Source organism: Perna viridis, chromosome 7 (genome assembly GCF_037379345.1).
Source record: "Perna viridis isolate PV_CMFRI_1.1 ecotype Kerala chromosome 7, ASM3737934v1, whole genome shotgun sequence".
Classification (NCBI taxonomy): Eukaryota; Metazoa; Mollusca; class Bivalvia; order Mytilida; family Mytilidae; genus Perna; species Perna viridis.
The window spans coordinates 13160302-13182197 of record NC_142451.1 but is presented as its reverse complement, the minus strand read 5'-3'; the positions used below and the strand labels follow the sequence as shown (position 1 = coordinate 13182197).

At 34.2% G+C, this 21896-nt stretch overlaps 1 protein-coding gene and 1 long non-coding RNA gene across 4 annotated transcripts in view; one reads left to right on the top strand and one right to left on the bottom strand.

Annotated features, from left to right (window-relative positions):
* Positions 1–15921, top strand: part of LOC148611388 (uncharacterized) — a 23159-nt gene extending 7238 nt beyond the window's left edge. The window contains exon 2 of the long non-coding RNA XR_015924119.1: positions 15438–15921. This is a non-coding gene — a long non-coding RNA (uncharacterized LOC148611388). The remainder of the gene's footprint in view (positions 1–15437) is intronic.
* Positions 5956–21896, bottom strand: LOC148611387 (uncharacterized). 3 transcript variants are annotated; one of them, XM_088591883.1, is made up of 10 exons: positions 21776–21896; positions 18694–18884; positions 17057–18124; positions 14682–14841; positions 13247–13394; positions 11524–11633; positions 10562–10681; positions 9736–9876; positions 8998–9109; positions 5956–7143 (listed from the first exon to the last, which is right to left on the bottom strand). In XM_088591883.1, exons 2-10 carry the CDS (start codon positions 18865–18867, stop codon positions 6645–6647), a joined length of 2532 nt encoding a protein of 843 aa, XP_088448009.1. In that variant the 5' UTR covers positions 18868–18884; positions 21776–21896; the 3' UTR covers positions 5956–6644. The 3 variants fall into 3 exon arrangements, with proteins under 3 accessions (XP_088448009.1, XP_088448010.1, XP_088448012.1); XM_088591884.1 differs by having other exon boundaries at positions 17057–18464; positions 21776–21798; XM_088591886.1 differs by lacking the exon at positions 17057–18124.

Genomic DNA, 21896 nt, shown 5'->3' with positions numbered 1-21896 from the left:
TCATGCCTACATTGGTCAGAAGTTTGGGCATGGAAAGGGCCAGTGTAGAGGAAACTGTTTTGTTTCCGATGCTCTGAAGAAGGACACGAGGGAATCGACTGCAAAAAAGATCTGAAATGCAGAAACTGTGAGGAAGCTCACATGTCATCATCTAAACATTGCCCTCTTTATAAGAAAGAAAAAGATATTTTAAAGATAAAAACTGAAAACAAAATTTCATATAGTGAAGCTCGCCAGAAGTGGTCTCTTTCCAACAATTTTCTTGCATCTGGCAAAACATCTTATGCTAGTTTGCAAAGCGTGCTTGTCTGTCCTCGACTGTTGAGGTGCACACGATCATGAGTTGGAAAGAGGATATCAATGGTCTTGCCAAACTGCCCACTGAGGTATCCACCAAAATAATGAAACCATCCAAAAAATGTTTAGAGGAAATTAAAAAGGCCAGAGCTAAGAAATCTCACCAATGTTCCCAGACTCAGTCATCCCAAAATTCCGGATCATCTTCAAAATCATCTCCATCATCACAACAGTCATCGTCTTCCAAATCTCAACAGAAGAATGTCCAACCCCCCAAAAAGTTGGGGAATTTCCGTGTGGAGGACTTGGAGAAATCCAAGTCTAGGCGACAGATTGTGTCGCCTGTGGTGTTGGACTCGGATTCCGAGTCTGACATGGAAACAACAGATCATGGACTTTGTCCAGGTGAAAACTGGCTGGGTCCCGACCTTGATCAAATTGACCAAACAGATCCTGTTGCCATGCAAAAATACAAGGAGCAGCGCGCTCAGTCAATTCGAATTGACCTTAATAGTGGCACTCGTATTAGAAGGTCATCGAGTTGTGGTCGCGGATCCAAGTCGGAGAAAATATCCCCCATTCGTCACCCATAAAAATGGCCAAATTACTTCAATGGAATTGTCGAGGTTTAAAGGCTAATATTTTGGAATTAACTCTTCTTGTTCAGTCTATTTTACCAGTTGCATTATGTCTCCAGGAGACTCATTTAAAAGAAACGGATATACAATGTATAGTACATTTGCCGAGGGAAATGAACGAGCTGCTGGTGGATCTACCATTTTTATTAAGGACAGAGTAATACGTAGTTCAGTTCCTTTAACTACCGATCTACAAGCAGTGGCTGTTCGGTTATCCCTTGATAAAACCATAACCGTTTGTTCCATTTACATTCCCCCAAATTCAATTTTGTGCAGAAATAAATTAGTTGATTTGGTTAAACAGTTGCCCAAACCATTTATTATTTTGGGAGACTTTAATGCTCATAATCCTTTATGGGGAAGTAATCATACGAATGATAAAGGTAAAAAAAGTTGAGGAGCTCCTTCAGCAAGAAGATTTGTGCATATTTAATGACGGATCTTCAACGTTCCTTCATTCAAGCAATGGATCATATTCTTCTATTGATTTAAGCATTTGTGATCCTCTCGTACTTTCAGAGTTTACATGGCGAGTTCATGATGACTTGTGCGGGAGTGATCATTTTCCAATTATTTTGGAGCATTTATCCTCCAAAACGGAGGAACGTCAACCTCGTTTTAAACTTGAGAAAGCAGATTGGGCTTCATTTGAAGCCCACTGTCTTGAAGAATTACGATTAGGAACGATGAAGGGTGTTGAAGATCCCATTTTATTATTTAATGAAACGTTCGCTAAACATTCATCCTCAACTAACTACAAACCGGATTTTCAAAAAATTAAATCATCTGCAGAAAAGACAAACTTAAACTTCAAGTCCAATAATGCTGAATCCTACAACTCTCAATTTTCTATAGAGGAACTAAAATCGTAACTGGCTAAAGCCCACGATACAGATAGTGGGCTAGATAATATTCACTATCAACTTTTGAAACATCTTCCTGATCCATCTCTACATACACTTCTTGCGTTAATGAACGAGATATGGACTTCTGGTAACGTTCCGTCCATTTGGAAAACGGCTTCAGTTGTCCCTATTCCAAAACCAGGAAAGGATCATACGGATCCTTCAAATTATCGCCCGATCGCATTGACAAGCTGCGTCTGCAAGACAATGGAACGAATGGTCAATGATCGCCTTGTGTGGTTCCTTGAGAAGCACAACTTACTCACTAATATTCAGTGTAGTTTTAGGCAAGGCAGAAGTACTCTTGACCATTTAGTCCGGTTTGAAACGCTCATCAGAAATGCATTTGCTAAAAATGAACATGTTGTGTCGGTCTTTTTCGATTTAGAAAAAGCCTATCACACGACGTGGAAATATGGTATTTTAAAAGATATATTTGATATGGGGTTGCAAGGAAGACTTCCTCTGTTCTTGTCTATTTTTTGTCAGATCGTCATTTTAATGTGAGGGTAAATTCGACTTTTTCTGAGGAGAAGGAACAGGAAATGGGTGTTCCTCAGGGAAGTATTCTTTCTGTCACTCTCTTCAGTATTAAAATTAATAGTTTAACCCAAGTTTTGAAGGACAATATTGACGGTTCCTTGTATGTAGACGTTTGTTGTTTGTTGGGGTTTAAAGTCCGAGCAGCAATATTTCAGCTATATTCAGACAATGAATATGAAATGGATGATAAAATGAACATGAAATGAAAAAAAAGGATGGGTCACAAGGATAATAGGGTCGACAAATTTTGATTGCCACTGGAAAAAGGGGGGATGGGTAAGGTCGGGCAATTTAGCCTCCTGTGGCGGAGCGCAAAGGTTCCTACTCCTATCGAATACCACAGCAGGGTTCTTTAACGTGCGAGGAACGTAGCATCTTTCCCAACACGGTGCATCACTATGGTTTGCGGTCAGGTTTTCCGTATTATAGCCTGACTACCCCAGCATGCAACACGCCAGGGGTACCCCATTCCACCATCTGGGGCACACATCTCAGTTGCTCTGTGAGCAGAGCGCCTAGCCCCCGGCTAGGTTTCTGAGCACTATTTAGTCGCCTTATACGACAAGCTTAGCGCTGCTGCAGGCCTATTCTTTTAACACCCGGACCTGCACGGGGCTGTATGTAGACGACTTTTTGATCTGCTACAGGGGACAAAATATGAGTAATATTGAAAGGCAGTTACAACTTTGCCTCAAAAGAATTGAGAAATGGGCTTTGGAGAATGGGTTTAAGTTTTCTACATCTAAAACTGTTGGTATGCACTTTTGTCGAAAGCGAAAGCTGCATCCGGACCCAGATCTCTTTCTTTATGGTAATAAAATCAAAATAGTAGAAGAAACAAAATTCCTTGGATTACTTTTTGATAGTAAACTAGGGGGTTGCGACTTTGCGTTGGTGCCTTCAGAACCTCTCCTATTGAGAGCCTTTATGCCGAGGCAAATGAACCATCCCTTGGAGACAGACGTTTGAAATTAGGTCTTCAATATGTAAGTAAACTTATGGCCTACCCAGATAGCCCTGCCTACGACTGTGTCATTAATCCTATTTATGTCGACATTTATCGAAAACATGAAAGCAAAACCCCTCCTTTTGGAATTCGAATAAAACCTCATTTGGAAGCAATTCATCTGGAGACCAATGCAGTGACGCCTGTTGTTACTTCGAAATACCCTCCATGGGAGCTTCCACATCCTTCTTTCATTTTTGATCTGCGTGAATATAAAAAGTCCGATACCAATCCTTTATTTTTACAACAAAAATTTTCTGAAATTAAAGCAAATTATCCGGATTTTTCGACGGTGTATACAGATGGCTCAAAAGATGGCGATAGCGTTGCATGTGCTGCTGTCCATGGTGACAGAACTGTAACTGAACGGTTGCCATCGAGCGCTTCCATATTCACAGCTGAAGCTCGAGCCATATTGTTAGCACTTAAATTGATTACTCAATCTAATCTGTCACAGTTTATTATTTGTTCTGACTCTTTGAGCTGTCTTTTGGCAATTAAGAATCACAAACTGAAAAACACTCTTATTTTACAAATTTTGTATTTTATTCATCGACTTCGGGAATTTGATAAAGAGATTGTTTTTCTCTGGGTGCCCAGTCATGTTGGTATTCAGGGGAATTCAGTTGTAGACAGGGTTGCCAAAAAGGCATTAAATGAAATAATAAAGGACGTTAATTTGCCATTCACCGATTTTAAACCTTTAATAAGGAAATATATTTTAAAGATGGGACGGTGTTGAACACAACAAACTCAATTCCATAAAACCCGATCTAGGCGTTCATCAATCCGAGTCGGGCAATTGCAAAGAGCAAGTGGTCATGACTAGATCCCGCATTGGACATTCTAGATTCACACATGGCCATTTGCTTGTTGGTGATCCTCCACCTGAGTGTATCCCATGTGATTGCCCTTTCTCTATCAAACATGTTCTTCTAGATTGTGTGGATTTTGCCAACATCAGGCAAAATTATTTTGACTGCGCCAATATGTTTGATTTGTTCAAGACCGTTTCATCTAAAAACATCATCGATTTCTTGCGGGACATCGGTTTATTTAATAAATTGGATACCTTACTTAGTTTTTCAATATTTTAAATGTTTTATCGAATTTATGTTTCTATATGTATTTTATGTCTTAGGTTCACCTTTTATGTACCTTTTTATATGTAAATAGCTGCTTGTTTTAATTTCATTATTTTATGAAGAGACTTTGATCTTGCTTTTAATATTTCCATTTCATTCAATGTTCTTGCCGTGATATGGCCCTAGTCGCCGAAACGGCATTAAAAGATAACAATCAATCAATCATCTTCAACATTCTTTTCCAGTTTTAAGACGAGTTCTTGCAGAATGACATTGTTTAGGTTTTTCTCCATTCCAGTTGAACGTCCCAATATTCACTGTCTTTTTCACCTTCCTAGTTGTATTACAAATGACATGGCTTCTTGGGGCTGGATTTTGCTTCCTATTTCGATATGTTTTGGTTTTGTTCGTTGCTAATAAACATATTTTAATTTTTTCAGTCCTTATTTTCTGGGATCTCATTAAACTACCTTTTTCGAGATTGTTCTAATTTCTCTTCAACAAGCTAAAGCTCTACTATATAAAGAAATTATATTCTTGTAAACGTAAATCTGATAACCCAGAATAAATTACCAACCAAGTCACATACAACGAATAAGTCATTATTGCACATTTCCTACAAGCCATTTACACGTGTTTGGATATAATTTCTGGGTACATTTTCAAGCGACCTCTCCTAGTGAAAACTTTCATTATTGTCTTCGTTCTGACTTACGATATTCATTGTCTTGTGTAAAATGGTAGTATTTAAAGAACTGATTGGCCGTCAGTATATTTGTTAGTTAATAACATGTCTCAGAAGTGTGTTCCTCAATATCGTGTATGACTAGAAAATAGAATTTTTACCATGAGATCAAATTCCAATATTTTTCTAAGTGTGCATGGAATCGATAAAATATGACATAAACCAAATGAATTTTTGAAAATATTTTGAATTGTTGGAATTGAAACATAACCGAAAAAGTTGAAGACTTAAATCTCATTTTACACGTTGCCAACTGCCAGGTAGTGTTGTAGTAGTGAACAGTAATACAGTGAACAGAAAATAATGAGTATGGTGAAACGCAACAAATATACCAGCGTATAATCTAAATACAAAATTGTAAATACTTTCGGTTATCACAAAAATGTCTCCGGCATCGTTTCTCAAAGCTTAGGCAAGATTAATGTCCCATTGGTTTATAAGGATTTACGTGTATGTTAGTCTTACGAGTGCTTTGTAAAACCATGCCCAGGTAATAGGTCATTTTTGACATTTGACTGGACGTGAACGACTTATTTTGTATTACCCTCATTTGGTCTCAGAGGCATGACATTCTTTTGTACATCAGTATTTTTGTTTGTTTCGACCTGTTTTTATTCATGTTTTCTGTAATTTTTACCTTATACTATGTTCATACATACGAATTCAAAGGTAAAGCACTTACTGGGTTTCAAGATTTCAGACACATATATCCATCAATGAATCGTCAATACAGAAATAAACATTTTACGTATTTTATTATTATTTAGATACATAAATGATATATCAATATAAATTACCATTTATAATTAACTGAAATGGTAAAAATAACAATCACATATAAGTAAATTACCTGCTGTATATCTAAAACAATGGTTGAACAAAGTATCACTTTCCGTGGACGAATACAATATAATTTAGTTCACGCGATCATCTTTTTCATAAGTTCGGACATTCAAAGAACATAGAAACATGTTATTCCATACGCGGTATAGTTTCGATTGGAAGGGTTTTTAAGTAACGATTTATTTGACTTTAAACCAAAACTCCAGATGTTATGATAAAATGTCTATATGCACGCAGAAGGCAATATGCATCGTTGTCCCCCTCCCTTGTCCTTTAGAACCAAAAAATAATAATTTCTAGTTTGAGTCGGTGAACTTTCTCTATCTAAGACAACATTTGAAAATGGTAAATTCTTTGATAGACAAATGAAGCATTAGAAGAAAAATAAAAGTCTTATATTAATGCCCAACAACGATATTTATATTTATATAATACATTAACAAAAAACACCCTCCCTTATTATTTAGCCGTCATACACAATGGCAAGCTCTCGCAAGCTGATGATTATTCAGTTCTAATAACTAGTGAGTTTCAAAATAAATTACATATGGCAAATGATAGAATTTTTTTTACAAATAATAATTAAAACATAATAGTTGCGGCATCAGGAATAAAAGAACATACTCTACAATTCTTTACAATAAGTTCAACACACTTGTGCCGATGTGTTCCCCGACTATCTAACCTTTTGCTCATAAATAAGTGTGAAACTTCGTTGACGTTTTGACATAATAATATGTACTTGTCCAAATCGTTGTGTTGTAAAGCTAAATCTCGAAGGCGTCTGACCTCCTCTTGTAGTTCATTGTATGCGTTATCCCACTGATCACCTTCGTTCAATAGAAGTCCATGGAACAAGATGTCCATAGTCTGTCCCCCCCTTTCAGTGTTCTTCATATATCGTTCTTTATCTGACAACATTTTAACATATTCATCATTCGCCGCATCAAAATTTTTAGATGAGTAATGACAATGAAACCTAAGGAAGCGAATATCATTTAGGAAGTAGTGCTTTGGTGTGCATTCTTGACAGATTTTAAAAGCTTCGTCACAAAGTTCGATGGCTTCGTTTATGTTACCCCTGAAAGTAAAACCGACAAAATGATTATGCCTAATTTATTTAGCCCATTCTATCATGAATAACTAAGAATGTATGTTTGATTACACATATTATACTTTACCACTAATAAAGTTTAGAAAGTATTACTTCATGTTGGTTAAATGTAGAATATTCAATAAATAGAATAACGCATTAAGATTAAATTATTTTAGTAAAAGTGAATGCATTTGTCGTTCAACGAATATATTCGCGAACTTGGTTTTTATTTATGTCAAATACGCTTTGTTTTTATTTTATATCAAAAACGTTGGACGTCATGAATGTGTCACATTTTAAAGCAAGCTACCGGCATTCTTGTTTCAAAACGATTTCTTTGAATCATTCATCACTATCCGCTAGCAATTCGAAACGGGTAAAAATGCATCGGAGACATACGCGAAAGTTTAAAACGCCCCAACAAAATAACACTTCACGCTATAAATTTACTGAAATGACGTAAAATAAATGATACAAAAGGTGAGACAGCATCTGTCATACCAGTCTTACAACAGACACACAACTCTAGATAGGGTCGGGATAAGGTTCCTACTCCTATCGAATACCACAGCAGGGTTCTTTAAACGTTCGAGGCATCTTTCCCAACACGGTGCACCACTATGGTTTGCGGTCAGGTTTTCCGTATTATAGCCTGACAATCCCAGCATGTAACATGCCAGGGGTACCCCATCCCACCACCTGGGGCACACATAATGGATAATGATGATTACCTAAATAACATTCAAGGAGCTCTTAAAAAGTGTATGTTTGAACACAAGGGGTCGCTCGTATTCCCGTCTATAGATGTAATATCTGAATATGAATTTCGCGGTAGAAAGACGTCATAATTTTTCAATCATGAAAGTGATGCAGCAAGATGACAATTGTGACATGTCGGAATCTTCAAATTGTACGTAAGCTTATATATTTTGGGTTTGTTTTCAGTGTTACCACTGAACACTGATATTTTCTTTCATGTAAAATGGTGGTCTTCCATGTTACCAGAGAGGACGTTTCAAGAATAGATACCAGATCCGAACTTAAGGATATTCGATAGGAGTAGGAACCTTTGCGCTCCGCCACAGGAGGCTAAATTGCCCTACCTTACCCATCCCCCCTTTTTCCAGTGGCAATCAAAATTTGTCGACCCTATTATCCTTGTGACCCATCCTCTTTTTTTCATTTCATGTTCATTATATCATCCATTTCATGTTCATTGTCTGAATATAGCTGAAATATTGCCGCTCGGACGTTAAACCCAAACAAACAAACGAACTTAAGGACGTTTAAATATACCAAGGAGTTTGTGTAAATCTTTGCTGACATATCGGGGTTTGTGTTCTGTTAGTCTATCTTTGCCATGTGATATCATGGGACGTGAAGAATTGTTACCAGTGAAGCAGAGCTAGTCTTGCCATACTTATAAATCGCTTGTCTGACTTTCCTTATCTTGAAGTATTCTGTTCACACAATTATTTGAACTGTGTTCATACCTTCCATTAAAATTCCCTTCTCATTTAAGCGGCGTAAATCTTTTGTTTAATGATACTTCACAATCCCTAAGCATTGTATGATTTCTATCATAAAGCAATTTTTGAAAATAAACCCTCTTTGTATCGGGACTTTCGAACAAGGTATTTGTTTCGCTTGTGATTTTCACAGTTTTGTTTCAACTATTCCGGTAATTGTTCAAACATAAAAGAGGAAACTGAATTTGTATTTTGTTAAAAATATATTTATGAAATAACACTCATGTAATCTACTAGTAAAAATTGTTACGAGTGTTTATTGTCGTTATCAAAAGCAGAAAATATAGGAACATAAAAACAAATAACTCACTGAACCAGATAGATGTTCGCCTTCTGTTTTAAGGTTAAACTTGTAAAGTAATCATGCCATCCACATTTCCTCCTTATGTTCAATGCCTCTTCAATAAGTTTCATTGCATAACCTCGAAATATAGAAACTAGATGTTCATGAACTTCTGTAGTATTACGATATATTACGAATTTTCAAATCATCCACAGTTTTTTGCATATAACTCCGATCTCCAATGAAAGGTAAATGAATTGTATGCAATAATATAATACAAGGCAGGGTGACAACCGTCAGCAATTGAGCTTTTGTTTTAACATCCAATTAAAGTACAATTGAACCGGAACGTTTCATTTTTAGTACAAAACAGTTATTGCTATATCATCAATGACAGATTCGTTCGTTTATCACATATAATTAAATATAAATAGCTAGCGGGTAGTACAAATCATCATACTTCCTTAAACTTGAGATTTCAACATTTACTATTACAATTAACGAGTTTTTGCTTTGATGAATGTACTCAACACCATCACCTTGATAACTCGACATAATTTTTATCATCTAGTTATTCCATTACGTTTTTCATTGTTTTCTAGATTTCCACTTCATTCTTACATAACTAACTCAACCATGTTTTAGAAATTAGCCAACAAATGATAATAGTGAAATGTTGTTTTACGGGTAACTTGACCTTGTTATTGTTTTCTCTCAAATATCAATAAATAAGAGTATGCATAAACAAAAGAGGTAATTCTATACCGTAGTTTCCTCTTTTTAAGGACTGCCATGCAATATTGTTGAGTGGCACAACCAACATTTCTGGGGATAAATCAGCGAACTTTCTTCGTTCTTCCAGAGACGATCTGTACCACTGAAGGGCTCTATCACCGTCTCTACCAGCTTAATTGAAAGGAAAAAAAGACAAAATAAACAAAATAAGACTATAAAGACCTTAAATTACAAGAAAATCATCCTATTTCACAAAGTTAAAAAAATTTAAGATTTTGTCTTTTGATGCATTTTTACATAATATAAATGGGTCTATGTATGTTTCCGTTATTGTTCAATTGCTGTGATTTGGTTCTGCTGACTGCTCATTGATTTCGCTCAATCCCTTTATTCCATGTAAGTTGACTTTTTCGTTCACAGCATATATATTATATGGATGGATGGGAACCGTTAGGCAAAGATTATGGTAAGAAATTATGCGTCGGTCCTCCGACCATCAAAATTAAGAATTTTTTATGCGTGAAACAACTTACGAATTCCTATAAAATATTTGCTAAAGCTTTGATATTCATGATACAGAAGACTAAATCATACGCAAAAAAGCGCATTTTACTTTCAAAATTGCAACATTAAGTATTGAATGATTAACTACGCTTTGGTGTATGCATGGTCATTCATTGGCGCGATGCTACACGCGTATATCTTCAACATTTCCGCGTATAGTGTCAAAATATACCACTATACATACGCATTAATAATATATGTCCCTTTATATTAAATTATATACGCGTATATCTCCAGAATATACGCGTATTTTATTTGATCATTTGGTGTTTCGTGTTAACATAAAACATACAACGATCATTGATGAGTCCAAAAGTGTTGAAAATAACTGACACAGCTGAGTGATAAGGAGCTTCTTTCTGTGCCACATCTAAGGCCTCATTCAATGTTTTCTCGGCTTGCTCATAGTTCTCTATATAACAAAAATAGAAGCTTATATTACATTTGTGATAACTAAGTTTAATTAATTGTGTGCTTTAGTTTAGATTAGTTAAGTAGCTGTCTATGTAAGAATCATGCAAAATCTGAAAAAATGTGATACACCCCCAAAAAAAGGCTACATATTTTTATTTTTGTAATTAAGTTGTTTTATGGGTCTATACTATGAAATGTGTAATTATTCATTCAAATCTGCCTGCTCTTAGGAGATAATCCACATTGAAAATCCAGTAGATATTATTGTATTTGAGCGCCATTTACAGAGTTATCTCTCTTAATTTTGAAATCTACTGTGCATTCTATATAATTTTTATCTCCTAAGAGCACGGGTTATATGAAAAACCACATGTTAAGTTCTGTTAACTATGACATTTCAAACAAATTATCAAAAATAAAAATATGTAGGCTTTTTACCCATGAATCACATTTTGCATGATCCTTAGCTGGAGTACTACTTAATACGAATTGCAACAGTTTTGTTTTCAAGAAGAATGATGCTTTAGTACCAATTATATGAACATTTGCTTTTTGTAAAGACCCATTGTCCTGATTATAATTCTGAGGGAAAAATAGGAAATTTACTTCTGGATGACTTATCCAAAATACAAAAACTTATAAACTGTTTTATTCTTCCACAAGAAATAAGAAACTAGTTTGTTTTTCATTGCTTTACTTGGTAAGAAACCTTTTGGATTGGAAGGTTGAACTTAATGCTTTCTTTCCTTCAGCAATTAAAGTTTCGCCCTTCCTTCATTTTAAAATAACACGAATCTTTATAGAAATGAAAATGGGAGTTATGTGACCGTTGTTTTTTACCTCTAAATACTTCAGCTAAAGCTTTCTGTACCAAAAATTCTAAAATCCGGCGGTGGAACCTGGTACTATTATTATTACCAACCTTCATATTCAGGGCTGACTGAATCAACCTGTTTAGAGGGAAACTAATGATCACACATTGTACAGAAGTTGAAGAAAATATACATAAAAAATATATACATGTATTTTTTTTACATCCTTTCTGTTCATAGTGGTTTTGAAATAATTTAACGTAATCCAAATGTTGTCATCACTTTTTAAGTCTCTTTTATTGCAAGCGATTTATTGCACTCGTAATGACTGTGCAAACGACCTTATGTTGCAGATAGGTGCCATTGGACCGTCATTTCTAGTTTCATACATTATAAAAATGTACTTCAGGTCCTCACAGTTACGAAGTCACCCGAGGCCAATTGTATAGATCATCATATCTTCGCTTGATATCGTACCATTTCGGACTCACTCGAAGTTTGCCGATCTTAGCCGATTAACGAACTGTTGCGTTATACAAAAAAAGTTGGTACATATAAAACATTGTAGCACAAACTCTAATGAAATTTTGAATCGACACAATAACATTCTAGAATATCTATTTGAATTTGCCTGGATATTGCAAGCAAGCGAAGAATATTTGACGATTAGCGACTTTGAAGACTTCATTCTTCGATTTTGAGAAAAAGTGTGATTTGATAAGTAGTAAAACTCATATTTTGCGTTGGAGTCCCATCGTTTACATTTTTTTGTCAAATTAATGTTGTCGCGTGTATTTACAAATATTTAAACACTTATTGAAAAACTATAAGAAGTTATATTTCAACTTGTAGTAATCAAATCGAATTTCTACTACAAATTGTACAGCCTTTAATTGAAAATTGTAGTTAATAGTGACTTTTCGTGTTATTCATTTACTAAAACATGTATCACTTAATGTTTTGAATACTGTAATGTACTAACCGAATGTCTCCGGGGTCTATACGAGGTTTGATATCTATTATTATTTTAGTTTCAATTTATTCAGTTTACGTTGTGACGTTTATTGAAATAAGGGGTTTTTTTTCTTTGAGCGAAGATTATCCGCGTTCTAATTAGTACATTAAAATATTTCCCTTGGAAATGATCATTATTGTCACCTATCTGTATAGCCTATTGCCAGTTGTATAATTTCCTGAGTAATTCGGTGTTGAAATGTTTATGATAGGATTAAGTGTCATAAGATCAAACGGAAATGTGTTAGAAATCACGCGCTAATTATTATAAGGAAAATATAAAAACACAGTGCATATATGAATGTTCGATTTTATGCGTCATTTTTGTCATAATCTACAGTTGTCAGTACAAAATTTCATCCCATTAATTGTACCATAATATTGCTCTTCTAACGATTATTTTTTTCTACTATCCATGACTTTATACTTTTACAAATCCTGCACTCTTTGTCAGTTTTAGCTTGAAAATTGTTGACAGAAATGATGGATACTTGGTGTACCGTATAAGCAATATTCGTTAAGGTGTGGATCCATTTTCGGTTTTGTAATATATTAGTAGTAGAAGAAAAGAAGAAAAAACCACACATTTTGGTAATGTTCATGGATTAATTACTCGTTGAAAATGTTAAGAAATGCTCTTACGTATGTAATCATGGTTATTTGTTCCCCACTTAACTAGATTTCATTTGAATCCCAGTTGTAGTAATTTTGCAGTATAAAAAAACTTAGATCTATACCACAAGCCTTTCTGGAACCTCCCTTGTCGCACATGAAATCTTCCCAAAAATCCTAGTAAGGTCATATGATGGTATCCAGGATTTTTCCATGACAACAGTTTGAATGCTTCAAGAAATAGCTGAGTAACTTCCCCTCTGTGGTCATCAACTTAAATCAGAGATGTATTATTTATAATTGAAACTACCGTCACACATTCAGATCAAACTGAATCAGATTTAACTACCCCTACATCAACATAAAAGGAATTTCCTAACAAGCGTATGAAACTGACTATTGCATCATATATACTAAAGTTGGATTTTCATTACTATATTACAATGTATGTACTCGAGTATTATTGTATTTAATTTCTTGGAAATATGATTTAAGGACTTAAAAATAAGTAAAAGATAGACTGAAAAAGAACCATTGAAACAGAACTTATACCTTTTTACCTTCAGAAAACTATAAAAAAAAATGTCAGAGCGAAACAGGAACCGCTAAAGATATACATAAACTTTACCATGATGACTGAAGAACTTTACAAATAATTACCACAAGTGACACCTAATTACATCTAAAGCGCCAAAGGCATGTTCCTATATTGTGTATTTCCTTTATTTCTTTTTATGAGCAACTCGGCGGGTGTTTCTAGAAAAGCAGAGGACGTTTACCCTACCGGTGCACCTGGTCCATGCTCCCAGTTTTTAGTGGAGTCCAAGTTGCTCATTTACTTTTGTTATTTTGTATGTATTATTTTAGTTACTTTATGTTCTTTGTTGTGTATGTCTGTTTTCCATGTCTGGTCTTTGTCCCTGGATTACATTCTTTTGATTACCGCTATAACATTGGTTCCCTTGATTACTCTTTCATACTCGATTCTATACATTGAAATGAAGGCAAAACTGTCCGTGTGCATTCAAAGAAGTAGCTTAACAATGCAAACAAGCTGCATTCAGATCAAGACATTCCGATTATTATCCTCATTTTCTGATTGTTACACGTATCAACTTTGTGGTTCCTGGTTGACTTGCCATCGCATATTTACATTTTTAAATTTTAATATCTGTATGCAAAAGCTTTCTATCAAAGAGGTCATTGGATATACTAGTAGACTATAGTTCAAATACTAATAATTGCTATTTTTCTCGGGGTAATAAAACACATTACTCTGAACTTTCACACATACAAATTAAAAATACGATAAAAAAAAAAACAAAAGTGTTTTGTTGACTGAAATAGAATTTTGTCGTGATATTTTGATATGCTGTTTTAGCTGTTTTGGCTTTACGTAATTCACATAAAATTATTGAATTTTGCTCAAACAGCTGATTCTTTAAATAATAGCAACAAATAACTTCGTAGACGCTACAACCTGCTCTTTTTATCCAAAATATCTATAAAACTATTTATTTGTATTATTATTCTTCATTTCGTTTAAACACCTTTACATACCTTTCATCTGTGTCATAGCCTGAGCGAGAAACATCTTGAGTATAGCTATTTCTTCTGGTTTTCCATGATGTTCCGCCGCTTTCAAAAGGTGATAATAAAAATCCTTTACCTTTTCCATTGGAAAACATTTTATAAATATTTCCTCGGCCTCACAGACTGCCTATTTTAGAAAATGACGACATAAAGATAACTATCTTCATCAGGAGTTATTAAAGTATTTATCGAAATGAAAGATAGTTAACATCATATTATTCTCTTAACTATGCATTGGAGATTCTAATTAAAACAAATCAAGATACAAACCTGCATAGAATATTCCTCTTATTTCGACCTTGATTTCTAACCACACGTTTGAATTTGAACTTGGAAATAAAATAATGTTGAGTACTATACGGGCTAAAATGTAATTTCTTCAATCAGTAAAATACTTTCGTAATTATGCGAAGGCCATGTATTAAAAATTTTGTCTCAGAGAAAGAGTTAAATGCATTTAAATAAGCTCTCAACTATTTGTTTTTAGTGATTATTATTATTTATTGTATAGTCAGAAATTTATTGTATCAGCCAATGTACAAGATGACTTGTAATTTTCATTGAAAATATGATACGCTTTTCTTATTTACCGAGCAAGACACAATCACGTAATGTAACGCTCTGATGATATTGAAAGTGGATGTACACTGACCAAAACTAGCGTTAACATTGTGAAAGTTAGTGACAGATTTAGATGGTTTATTTATTTTTTTTTCATTTCAGATAGATTCCTTAAAACACATTAACTTGGAAATAAGTTACCTACTAATTTGATTGTGACGTCAACGATTACAAAGATTTAGCTTGAAGTTACCATAGAATATTCTCAAACTTAAATATGTCCAGTTATGTGGCATTCAGACTAGATTTCCACATGTTTAATTGTTTAGTGGATTAATATGTATTTTTTAATTAAATATTAAACAAGCAGGAACTGTATTAAAAACGATGTTACAAAAATGAGGACATCAAAACGTTCGTTTTAAAAATGTGAAGATTTTCAGAAAAGTTTTTATTTCTTTCAATGGATGCTTTGCGAATTCAAAAAATGTGAGAGCATTTATTTGTAATAATATATGATTGGCAGATTTGCTGTCGTAGTGTTTTTGAGAAAGAGGTCCGTAAGATGTTGACTTATAATAACAGTCATGCCCTTTATAAAGGCTGTGTTTGTATACGGTCATTAAAATTAAAAAGCTGATGTCTTTTTGTGTCTTATTGTTGATGTAAGAGCTGGATAGATGTTTCATCTGGACTCTGTTACCAGGTTATCATGGTTACAAACCATTTCCATAAGACACGTATGTGCTAAAGTATTCAAGTTAATTTAATAAAAAAAAACATTGGTCTTAACATGAATACAGTGATTGCATTCTGAGACAGCTAGTCTAACAAATCAATTAAAGAAAATAGGAAGGGTAATCAAGGGAACCAAGGTTATAGGGTAATCAAAAGAATGTAATCCAGGGACAAAGACCAGACATGGAAAACAGACATACACAACAAAGAACATAAAGTAATTAAAATCATACATATAAAGTAACAAAAGCAAATGAGCAACTCGGACTCCACTAAAAACTGGGAGCATGGACCAGGTGCACCGGTAGGGTGAGCGTCTTCTGCTTTTCTAGAAATACCCGCCGAGTTGCTCATACCTTCATTAGTTCTACGCCATGAATATCTTCTTGTCGTAATCGATACGTTTCCCGTACGTTAGTGTCACTTTCGATCACGGTATAGATTCGTTCTAGTTTTGCTATATTTATGACATATTCTTTTAAAGCAAGTACACAGGTAATAAACAATTTTCCCCTATTTATTCGATTTATTCGATTCGTTGGCTATCTTGTTGAATTTATTGCAACGTAAGAATGCTTTTACATCTATAGCATTATTTTGGAAATTAATTATCGGTAGGGTGAGGTAACGAAAACTTTTTTTTTCATTTTTAGAAACGTTTGGTGCGAGTATATATGAAGAAGTTTGAAGTACACATGAACCTTGACCATTTTCGAAATGTTCATGTCTATATAATGTCCAGTTGATATTTTAGGCGAACAACCGATCCATATATTGAAATTTTACACGAAGTATCAAAAACTGTTTGTGATATCATGCTTTTCGAAGTCGTAAACTTTAGAGTATTTGTGTAGAAGAAAAGAGAAAACCATAAATTACTTTTTAAATCATTAGTTACATTCTTAATTTCACAGCAAGGTGGTCCATATAAGTTTTATCAACGGGTAATACAGTCTAAGAAAGTAAACGTCCCCCACATGTATGGTTAACTATATCGATTAGACGTGGTAACCTACATTGAAAGTACATGTACATGAACCTACCTGCATCAAAGCTTGAAAAATGTTTTCTGAGCAATGTATTGCGTGCTGCATAACCTGGCAAACATTTTCGTAATCAGAATGGAAGTAGTCCTTAATGTTTTTATGAGAATTTTTGTAAAGCTTCTGATCAACCGTTATCATTGTATCGACAAAAAATTTCACAAACCGCAGTTTTGCTAAATCAGAGCAAGGCATTGCAGCAGAATTAAGTGCCATATACGCCTTTAGTAGAGGGTTGAATGAAAATAAATGAGTTTCTTTGTCAAATTCTATCACAGATGCATCACGGAGTAAAATAACTTGAATGTTGGTGTCACACTCATGCTTATGACCTAGTACAGCTTGTATCGCTTTCGTACAGAATGATCCCTGCAGAAGGGAAAGATCATTTACTGTATTCACTAGTTCTGATGGGAGCCTTTTTAAGAGTTTTTCTATTTTGACTTTTAACTGTCCATCGGAAGGTCCCAATGTAGAAGAAAAAAATGTCAGTGCACTTTTTGGATCACTCAGTAATTCCGCCAAGGAATCACCATTGAGAATGCTTTCATGATGTGCTAGAATGTTTGCCACTTCGATAATTAATCCTGGAATGCGATGACAACCGTTAACTATTCTTTTTTCAGAGCCTGAAAAGTCTACATCTGTAGCTGCAAGTTGTAAAAGTGAAATGGCATCGTGTGTGTCTAGCTTCTCCAGTGAAACATGGCGCGTTTTGAACTGCTGACTTACATTAACATTAATCTGACTACTGAGTATTATAAAGACGTTCTTTTTGTTATTTATAATGTCAAGACATAATTTTGTAAACTGGTTCGCAAAATCAGATGACAGAAGTTCGTCAATTTTTGTTAATGCTAGTATTAAATAGCGGTTATTTCCACTGCATTGCCAAATTTGTTCTAATACAGCGGTTTTCAAATCCAGCCTAGTTGTTTCTGTTCCCGGAAATGAACTGCCAAGAAGTTCTATAAGTTGATTCCATGACTGGATATATTTACATGATATTTTCACAATTAAAAGGTTGGTGTTAGTTGTTTGACTTTCTGCTTCCAGTTCGTCGCATACCTTAATGAATATTATAAGCAATATAAAATGTAACGGGAGAGCGTGATCCGCCACTGAGGATTGAATCGTAGCCTACTCGGTGACAAGCCAGCGACAAACCGATTCGGTTTAAGAATTAATCCTTTGCCAAGTCAGTTAACTGGCTGTATAAATCTCACTACCTACTACAAGGCAGATATGCTGTTCTGCCACAATAGCAAATATAACAAAGAGGTAACTATCTTCTTGAGATATTTCTGGTGGGGTGTTTTGTCAATACAAGCTCGAAGGCTGTTGATATCCATTCAAAGGTAGCTTGAAAAAAGTCGATCTTATCTTCTAATTTAGAATGGACATTAAACTGTCATTCAAATTAAAATGTTAACTGTTTATGAATACAATTTCATTAAAATTATACCAGTACGAAAGTAACTTGAAACGATTTAAATGTAATTGAAAATCTAAACTGTTTTATGTAAAACGATCACAATTCTTACCACATGACTCATAAAAAGTATCTAAGTAGATAAAAGCAGCTTTGTGTTCAGTTTTTTTATTTATTAACAAAATTAAGTTGTTCCAATACGTACCTGATATACCAATCGCTCTTTCCCAATATTTGGTGCACCTGTTACGTGAAACAGGCGATATTTTTTTTTCTTCAGGAAAGTCTTAATTTCTTCTCTCTCCCTGTATCGACCGACGAACGGAATGACTGTGTCATCTCGCAACACAGGCTCGCCTATGTCGTCTGATGTGAACATTATTTGTATTCATGATTCTGAAAAAGTCATGTAATCATATGGAGGTTTCTTGAATTTTTTAGTCCAAAAGCAATGGGAATATATAATTTGAAGGGCCATCTTAAAGACCAAGACATCTCATAGAAGTTTTACATAATTGCGTTTGTATCACGAAGTATTTCAGTTATATATATCATTCGCATAGTTTATTAAAATCAGCTACTCTATATAGTGTGTGTGAGTGATATGGTGTTGCCAACCGTTGATATATTAAAGTATATATAGTGTCGGCAGCTCTATATATAAGTACAGTTTATACCCGTAACATTTATGACACGAAATAACTTACTAATAAGATTAATGAGATATCTAAATACCTCATTATTTATTGTTTACTATAAGTTTTTCACTCTTGTTTTAACGGATTTTTAGGTACATTTTAAGATGATTTGTCCGGGTGCAAACTTTCATTATTATCTTCATTCTGACAGAATATTGCATAAAGGGATATTTCTATTAATCGATAGGTAAGCGGGTGCTCCATCAGGAATGACTTGAAAGTAAAATTCTTACTCTGGAATTACATTTCAGTATTGTTCTAATGTGTGCATAGACTCAATAGAATTTGATATAAACCAAATATATTATTGAAAAAAATGAAATTTTACATACATCACTTAAATATTATACACGTTGGCAAGTCGTATTGAAGAGAATTGAAGTGATTGGTCATTTGAAAGCACTTGAACAGAGTGTATTGATGTGCTTCTTAGTAGTCATGGAGGAGTGTATTGATGTGCTCCTTAGTAGTCATGGAGGAGTGTATTGATGTGCTTCTTAGTAGTCATGGAGGAGTGTATTGATGTGCTCCTTAGTAGTCATGGAGGAGTGTATTGATGTGCTCCTTAGTAGTCATGGAGGAGTGACATTCTATTGTACGGCAGAAATTTAGTAGCTCGAATTGTACTACAGAGTTATGTTCTTCTTTCGGTTAGATAATTTAATTAAGTTAATACATCTGTCAAGAACTTTGATTCAAAACCGGGCATTTTTGCAAAGCAAATCACGTAACACTCTAAGTGAATGTGGTTTAGATGCTTTTCATTCCTTCTCATCTGTTTTAGTCAAAATTGGTCCAGTTGTATTGCAATTGGTGCCGTGATGCCCGTCATATCAATTTGGAATTAGAATTTGAGGATTACATCGATGTTGATAAAGTTGCCAATATATTGAAATAATGCAAAATCTACTGATACTTTATAGTGATCGAGGGTTAATAGTTGTTTTTTTTTTCATAAACGGTCATAACATTTCAATGTGTTTGATTCATTTGTGAAGTACTATTTTCAATATGTATGTTTGTTTATTTGAATGTGTTATTGTAAAAAAAGCAAAACATTACTTATTAACCGAATTTTTCAATGTGGAGCAGCGGAATCATTTCTTGTTATTTTTTGACGAGGAAGACTTCATATTCGTTTTGTAAGTACTTTTTTATTTAATGATCTCGTGTTAATGGCATACATGTCCTTTTATTACACACTTAGCAGTAAAATATTATCCCTTAAAAACTAAAGGTCGTACGTTATCCTGATTAAAAGTTTTCATATAGACGTTCTAATTGGTAGTTGTGTATCGTGTATCAGTGTACAATTGATATATCTTCTCAGTGACATATTTCAGAAACTCTATGTATGAGAAAACTTATTCGATGCTTTTCTTTTTTTAAATGACGTCTACTTGTTTCAGCTGTGGATATTTGGCTTGTTATTTAAAAAAAAATACCATCGGGCACGTAAAATTGCTTAGAAATTGAGCAGCAAAAGTGTTTTGACTGTTCGCACAAAGTTAATACGAGGACACGTTCTTCTCTTTTTTTTACCGTTAGAACGGTTTGATACATTTCAGTATAAAAGTCCTATTATCATCTTTTATTCTTTTTTTTTCAAAAGTTGATTTATACATATATCAGGAGCAGTTTTCCTATTTTTACATAATTTTTTTGATCAAGTCAAATCAAATCAAAACATATGAATTCATTCAATAAAGAGTTAAAACACAATTACCGAAAGATGGACAAACTTTAGACACCAGTCATTAGGAATAATCATAAGAGGGACTGTACATGTAACAAATTGCAACCTCAAAGCAAAAATCAGAACAACGACATGGTACAGGCATTTCCTGCCAACGGCCAAAGGTGGTAAAATCAATAGCCAAACAAAGAGTACATAATATATATTGATGATTTATAAATGTGTTATTTATATATATATATATATTAACCAACTACCCAAAAAATACCCAAAAAATACGTTACAATTACAATATGTCAAAAAGTGACAAACTGATAAACTGATATGAATTTAAACCGGGAATCTATACGGGACCAATGTAGATCGAACTATGGATTTCATGAACTTTGATAATCAGATCTAAAAGCAGCAGAAACACAAACAAACCATATTGGCCTCGACAGCCGTATTGGCCCACGGCGAGAACTCTCAACAAAAGTACTAAACCGAACACTATATATAAAGTATCGAACTTCTAATCATATACCTAACTGTCATGGGTATATGCTCGATTTGCTTATTAGCCCACTGAAATGAACGGAAAGAATAACAGCTATTATTTATGTATTACACGATTAATCTAACGCACCAGTAAGAGACATACTTAAGTGTGCTTCCTGTGTCCATACCACGAGTACATGTTAAATAGGTACACCTAGATATTGATCTTTTATGAGTGAACGTATATAGAAGAAAGTAAACATGATAGTTTACACATAGCTCAATTTTCGTTTTGGGGAGTTAGAATTGTTGTTTAACATGTTAAAACAAGTAATTATAATCAAGCAGCATGATAGAGTATCATCCGTCTCCGATTTGTTTGAATGCTGGTGAAATAACAAAAAATACTCTACCTTGACTAGTTTCCGTCATTTTGTGTATAAGCTATAAATAATTCAGAGTCAGTGAGGTGCGAACTAAAACTTCCTCATACACTTCACTATAGAGATACTCGTATTACATTATGTAACGACA